The sequence below is a fragment of the Penaeus japonicus genome, unplaced genomic scaffold, assembly GCF_977035675.1.
Source record: "Penaeus japonicus unplaced genomic scaffold, GWHDUDI00000001_assembly GWHDUDI00000027, whole genome shotgun sequence".
NCBI classification, from domain to species: Eukaryota; Metazoa; Arthropoda; class Malacostraca; order Decapoda; family Penaeidae; genus Penaeus; species Penaeus japonicus.
Genome location: NW_028234429.1, coordinates 7,064,873 through 7,072,372, shown reverse-complemented (window position 1 = coordinate 7,072,372; position 7,500 = coordinate 7,064,873). Strand labels below are relative to the sequence as shown.

Here is a 7,500-nt window from a genome sequence, read left to right as displayed (position 1 = left end):
ATTTCCGTTCTTCGTCAGGTATGCGACGTAGAAGGAAACAAACATATTGGAATGCTTCACTGTAATGCATTCTCAAACACAAGAAATTTATTATACTCAAAAGTACAAATTGGAATTATAGTAATATTTCTTTGGTAATTAATAGACCTATTTACTTCCGTATAATCTACGTTTTATCTACTTTTATTCATTTATTCACTAACATCGCTTATCAGTGCATTACAAAGATCTATCACCTCTAGAAATTGCCCCTTGGAAACGGCCTCATTATGCCCATGGGAACAACCACTGCCTTATTGCAACAAGACCCCACCGCGGAGCTTGCAGAGCATGACCCCTGAATGGCCGGATCGTTCATACGAGCTTGTTACCGAGGCGTGTTCTGTTACATCCATTTGTGATCCTTTCTCTATAGTCTGCGTTTACTGTGCTTTAATTACGTTATTTATCCCTTTCTCTTTACTCTCTTCCATCCAGATAATACACTTAAATGCCTTATATATCAATTAACTTCAAATCAATAACAAAACAAAAGAAACTAAGCGAGCAAACCAAGGATGAAACAAACACCAAAAACACCCGAGATCCCTCAGTACATTTATTAGTATATTTAGGAGATCAATAACACATGTAGCACATCTCATCTGTTATCTTACAAAAAAATAAAAGTACACTTATCTCCTCTATTTCTACACAACGTAATGGCGAAGTTTTTTTTGTTTGTTTGTTTTTCAGCGAGACTCGTGTTACTATGACAAACGACCAAAGAAAGTGATTTACGACAAGACCAGGTTTTTATGATCTCGGATGAGTTGTTCCAATAGTGAAAAAATATAGAAAACATAAAGATAAATGTTAAATATCACATGGCAGCATGAGAAAAATGGAAAGTGGCCATATGATTTTACTTTTGAAAATGACGATAATAGATAGAATATGAATAATGAGTATATATTTTTTTAAAAGCTCCAGGGAAAAATAGTCTAGGTCAGGTGGCTGACAAGAATCACAGATGGCGCTGTCCCTTTCCAAGAGTGGATCCCCCAAATCTGTTCCTCGCTTCTGCAAAATTGGAGGAAGTCTCACATAAGGCCATCGACATGAAGGACCGTTTCTGATAGCTGGTGAAAATACAGCTGGACGTTATTTCCTATAGTGAATAATTGTGCATGAATGGTTAAAGGAAATAAAATGAGTTTTTTTTTGTTTTACTTATTCGTACCCACGTTAGTATTTGTTACAAAACTTAATGGACATAAGAATACTAACTTAAACTACAAAGTTTATTATAAGTATATTATTTTAAGGAGGTATCAATTCTGTAGTAAGGACGCGGTTACACCATTCATAATATTCAATAAGACCAGACCTTATACAGATTTCCTGAGCACAAATGGAACAGTTTTACGCCAGGTATTTTATCAAGTGTATTAAGTTAAAATCATTGATTTAGATATACTTGCACAATTTTTTTTAAAAAAGTGACCTTAACCAATAATACAATCTATTTCCCGACGTAATGTTAGTTTTGATGATGTGAATCCCTGATTACCATCCATCAGAAAGTGTTGTATATACATTGTGAAGATCGTAACTGCAGCTAAATGTCTTGATGATCGCCGAGATGGCAATTCCTTTGGGCTTAATTCGAGCCAGGGGAATCCACTGGCCTTAGGATGCTTCCGGGAGAGGGTCCTCCTTCGAGTCCTTCCGCTCGCCGCTCCCCTCGCTCCCTCGCCGCACGAGAACCTCCGCCCCCCAATCCCACGGGAGGGGCGTCATCCCATGGCTCACCAGGAAATGGTTAAGGATCTCGCAGTAGCGTCTTTTGTCCCCCTCGCAGAATTCCTTGGCGAACTCCAGCACCATCGTGGTCTTGATCTGCCACTCGTGTTCTCTGAAGGAGCTGTTGGCCGTGGGCGCATGCGTGTTCTCGACGCAGGCACTTCGGACGGGCGCGCTGGAGGAGAAGGTGCGATCCTTGGGGCTTCGTGGCTCCGCTTCTTTGGTGTCGACCTCCTCGTCTGTCTGGACGGAATCAGAAAACAAAATCAGATTTTACACGCTGAAACATCTAGATGATTTATAATAAATGACAATAGTTCGAGATCTTAACTCTAGTCCCCTGCACTACTCAATCACCGCCACTCAGCTCTTCTGAACATGCCAAAATGTCTTTTGTTCTAGCCCTATGATAACAATAGTGATAATAAGAATAATAATTATAATGATATCAATAGTAATAATGATGATAGTGATAATAATATCAATGATAATGATGACAATAATGATAATAATGATAATTATTATCATTATTATTATTATAATGATAAAAAGAAGAAATGATATTGATTATAATAATGATAATACTACTAATGATGATAATCATAATAGTGAATAATAACGATAATAATAATATAATGATTAATAATGACAATAACAATAAAAAACGTATGATACAAGTAAAATGAGTGTCGAACATATCCTGATCTTATCAAGTAAAAGTCATAAAAGGAATCATGAAAGATGAAAAAGACGCACTTGAATTCTTTAACACTAAATAATTTCCATTTCATACTAAATGCTGCAGATTGGAAATATTCAGCTGAAAGGCTATTTGTACGATACATGTTCCTGTACATATTATATATATTTGCTGGCATGGCTCCCATATGTGGATATATTTTTCATATTTTTTTTTCTACAGCGGTCATTCCTTTGTGCATGGCACCCCATCCACCATCATCTTAGCAACTTCCTAAACAAAAGAGGTGTTGCTACATAAATTCTCCTTTTATAAGTTCAATCAAACCATGCACATTTACTCATCAATGGTGAATCGTTAGCACCTCAAGACATCCTTAGAAAAGCAGTCAATCTGAGAGAAACTTACTGAGTCTGAGTCCAAGAATTGTTGTCTGAAGGAAGAGCAGGATTCGACGACTTCTTCGCACTTAGCATAGGTGTGTCCTGGTTTGGTGAAGGCCGGAAGGGCAAACATAGCAGGCGGCTCTAGTTCCCCGGGCGTGAGGTTCACATTTCCGGTTAGTTTGGCTTGCCTCACATCTTCCTTCCAGTTAGCAATGATATGCTTCCCCTGTGGAGGAACAGCAACCTGTTACCGTGGACTAGCTCAGAAGTATGTAGAAGTGATAATGAATGCAGTGAAAAAAAGGAAAAAATGATCGATCATTGATAAATTTCGTTGAATGACAGAACACTGCCGTGTTCATACAATGCACCCTTCTGCCATATTGGACATTAGCCACTGCACCGATTGGTTAGCAGTCTGATGTCTGCCCACAGACTAGTATAATCCTTCCTTATAAACAGGCTGCCCAGCTTCTCACATTCCCGCACCAAAGGTTTGAGCTCCTTCCTCGTTGAGCCCATCCTTGATCTGGCCAGTCTCTTCCTCCCATTGAGGTGGTATGTCCAGTGGCAGCTTCTTTGGGGAAGGATGACAAAATGGTTCCTAGGTGTTGACCTAGTAAGTGGGTCAAACCCCCCCATGGACCTCCTAACACACTTGTTTGCCGTGAGTGGTGCCCCTGTGCACTGGGAGATGGAGTCTTAAGAGGTTGAGCGATGTTGTGTATGAGTATGCCCTGCAGCTAACAACACGCCAAGATGTTGTGTATGAGTATGCCCTGCAGCTAACAACACGCCAAGATGTTGTGTATGAGTATGCCCTGCAGCTAACAACACGCCAAGATGTTGTGTATGAGTATGCCCTGCAGCTAACAACACGCCTCTTTGGTCCTCTATTCGAGCAAGATGGTTGGCCTAATCTCGGTTTGGTCAGGTTAATCAGCTGGTCCCTCTCTGAGCTAGGCTAGGGTCAAGCAGTCTCCAAAAACCTTCCCTGACTGATCTCCTTGTTGACCTTAGCATGACTAGGACTAAGGCAGTCACTTTGGAGCCCTACAAGACCCCTGGTGACAAAGGTAAAAAGATGGGTAAGGCTCTGGCGTTGGTTCAGAACAAGCATGCCCATGAGCGCAGACAAGTCTCTGGCGTCGGTTCAGACAACAACTCTGACAAAGACTGGAAGCCATGTAGGACCCTCGAACCTTGCTGTCCCCACTCCCGAAACCCCGCCGTTGGTTTGGAGGAACGGCAACAAACGACCTGGGCCGGCAACGGACTCGGAGGGAGAGTTTGACAACGCCAAACAGATGGTGAGGTGAGACCCAGAGGCAAGGATCAGGCCACTCTCACCTTCCTCCAGGAAATTGATACGCTCACAGACGGGCAGAGGGTGAGCTTGACGGCTCTGACCCTGGAAGACAGGAAAGTCAAGGTGTTCCTTTTCGGCTTTCCTATCATGTATAACCTTAATGTCATCACCTCTCATCCCAAGATATTGGGAAGAGCCCAACCAGGCAAATCCTGGTCACCTTGAAGGCAGAGCCAGTTGGCTCCTTGGATATTGGGGTTTCTGCAGCCTCAGGACATATGTCCCTAACCCACTTCAGTGTGTTATATGCCAAAATACAGACATCACCAGGTCATCCGTTCACCCAGGTCGGAGTGTGGGGTATGTAACACGGTACATAGCCTCAAAGTACTTAAAGGAGGCACACGAGACACTACTGCATTGTGTCCCAATTGCAACGAGGCATCATACATGGAGCTGTTCCATAAAGAAAGACTTTGTTCCTCCCCCATTTATGTCTGGGGGCAGATCAAAGGGGTAAGGGCTCCCGCCCCCCATCAGAAAAGGAAGGGTGCACTGCACAAGGCAAAACCCCCACTAGACACCTCCAACTTAAATGAGTTCCCAGGACTTGTGGAGGTTCCAAGATAGAAACAGACCAGAAAGGGGTCTAAGAAACCCACAAAATCGTAACTCTCTTCACGCTTCTGCAGATGATAATAGTCATACCAGTGGTAACAGCTTTAGTGAGGTCTAGTGAGGAGACAGAGAAGGCAGTCAAGGTCGCCATGACGGCAATGACACAGACTGTTGCAGCCCTGATGAAAAGGGAGCAGAGTCCTAAGGTCTCTGCACCCACTCCAACTCAGGGTGAGACTCCTCACAACAACCCTGAGTGAGACTCGTTTCCCGACCCAACCTGTGGCCAAGACCACAATGACAGAGCCTCAAAGGGCAAGGAAGCCTAGACCAACCAGAGCGAAGGTCAAGGTGATAGCCCAACCAAAGAATCTCTATGTCATGATGACACTGATGAGTCTGGTGAGGAAATCACTATCAGTGAGGAACTCACCAAGGAGTTGTCAAACTCCAAAATGTCTGATGTTACCCACACTGAGGCATCTGACCCTAAGACTAATTATGTTGCTTCATGGATGGCGTAGATATAATGGGCTCAGATTAGCGCAATGGCTCCTAACCTAAGCATACTATAGTGGAACATCAATGGCTTCTCTACATGATTGTGCGATCTCGAACATTAATGTTGTCATGCTCCAGACTTTAACAGGGGGGACTATTCGCTTTTCAGGATATCCCTTTCTGCTGCCGAGTACACAAGACACCAGAGGTTTGTTTACCCTTGTGAAAGCGACTATCCCCTGATCCTTGTTCGCCTACCCTGTTCGGTGTGGAGAAGGCATCGAATTCCTTGCCATTGAGATCCACCTGGTAGGGGTCTCCTCAAGCTGTACAATGTGAACAGTAGGTCAGGTTGAAGGAACTTTGACATCAGTGAGGTCTGCTCTACTGTGGCACAAGACCTTATCATCATAGGGGTAGACCTCAATGCCAACCTCTTGATTTTGCATCCAGCCCGGAGACCTAATGCGGCAGGTTATCACATAGCTGAGGTGCTTGAGTCAAGCCCCAAGATTGCTCTTTTCAACAGCCAAGAGCCTACGCATGTCGGCAGGAGAGTCCTTGACCTTACCTTTGCTCTGGTCGAGAGAATAAGATGGTCAATGTATGATATCACGGGCAATCACTATGGGGTTGTCACCACCATCTTGAATGCTAGCCCAGTGCCCATGCTGCAGTATAATCCTTAATGGAAGGTGGACAAGGCTAACTGGAAAGCCTTCCAGGAGGCTCTGGTCAGTGCCTTAGATCCAGTGATTTCTCACTGGAGTTTTAAAGACGCCTAGTACTACAATCACAATATCAATTTGTGCAGAAAACACTTCCACAGACAGAGAATCAATGAGAATCTCGTTCTTCTGGGAGAGGTTCTGAGGGATGCTCAGGAAACTGCTAAGAGGGTAAAGCAGGAGAAGTGGCTGGAGTGGTGCGAGTCCTTTGACCACCAAACCTCCCTTTCAGAGCTGTGAACTGTATCAGATAAAAAATCTCAGCCCCTAGACAATCCCACCATGACCCTCAGTCTGAGACAGAGAGACTGGCACTCGATTCTCTGCTAGAACAGGTAGCGCCGGTCTACCAGAAGAGCTGAGGGCTTACCGAGAGAGATTACTTCCAGAGAGGCTGAACTGAACTCTGAACTGAACAGAATTTCTCACATTCTAAGATTGTTGCCCTTCCTTATGGACCGCCCGACTCTGCAACCTACCTTAGTTTCAGCTCAACTGTCCTTACTTAACCTTTTTTTACTATTTATATTCCTCTTCTTTTTTCTCAGACCTGAAGATGAAATCCAGGAGGATTTCGAAACTGCCATGTCAACGTTCATGTCAAAGTGCATGGTCATTTTATTTAGTATGTTTGTTTTTAAAGGTATTATACTGGTCTATATTGATGGGTGATGATGTCAAGAGTCTTATCATATTTGTATAAAACACGTGAAAGGGAAATCAATTAATTCTACCACATCTCTCTTGAGTAGGCCATTTGTTTTATGATGACAGGAGCAATTCGATATAATGTAAAATTTCCGAAAAGAGAATAAAGATTTCACTTACACTTGCTCATATGTCAAATAATCATGCAGATAACATACATGTGAATGCTTTATTTTTTAGAATTACTCCAGAATAGTTATTTGTAAGCCTGGCAGTGGTGCTCCGGGGGCAAGATCAGAATCATCAGACCTTCACTGTCCCTGTCCAATAACCCTGAAAACGCTGATGTCCTTCCCCATACCAACCGTTCGAGAATGTGCACTTTTGTCAAGAAACTAGACGCATGGAGAGAGAGAGACAGAGAATTAGTGAGATATGGGAGAGTAAGAGAGAGAAAAGGAGAGGGAGAGAGAAAAAGAGAGAGCGAGAGGGACACGGAGATAGAGAGAGAAAAAAGGAGAGAGAGCACATATGTTTGCATTATCAAAATAACACAGTATGACTAGAATATGCAAGCGAGAGACAGAGAGAGCAAACATGCAAATAAACATCATTCCGGCTAACATCGTATGACCTGCAGATGCAGTGACCGTATGTGGCATTGCTCACAGAAGGGGAAGGTACACACATTTACATTATAACACTGTTTCCATCTATTGTTGCCGTATAATGCTGAACTATAGAATGCTAGGAGGCACACACACACACACACACACACACACACACACACACACACACACACACACACACACACACACACACACA

General features: G+C 43.2%; 1 protein-coding gene across 6 annotated transcripts in view; it reads right to left on the bottom strand.

Moving 5' to 3' along the window:
* Positions 1-574: 574 nt before the first annotated feature.
* The window catches only part of LOC122251235 (uncharacterized), a 10,690-nt gene continuing 3,764 nt past the window's right edge, over positions 575-7,500 (bottom strand). For 4 of the 6 annotated variants that reach the window (XM_086552519.1, XM_086552520.1, XM_043012981.2 and 1 more), the window contains exons 7-8: positions 2,894-3,097; positions 575-2,028 (exon numbers count right to left, since the gene is read on the bottom strand). In XM_086552519.1, the coding sequence (XP_086408645.1) occupies positions 1,672-2,028; positions 2,894-3,097 (561 nt within the window). In that variant the 3' untranslated portion in view covers positions 575-1,671. The remainder of the gene's footprint in view (positions 2,029-2,893; positions 3,098-7,500) is intronic. The other 2 variants (XM_086552523.1, XM_086552524.1) reach the window with 1 other exon arrangement.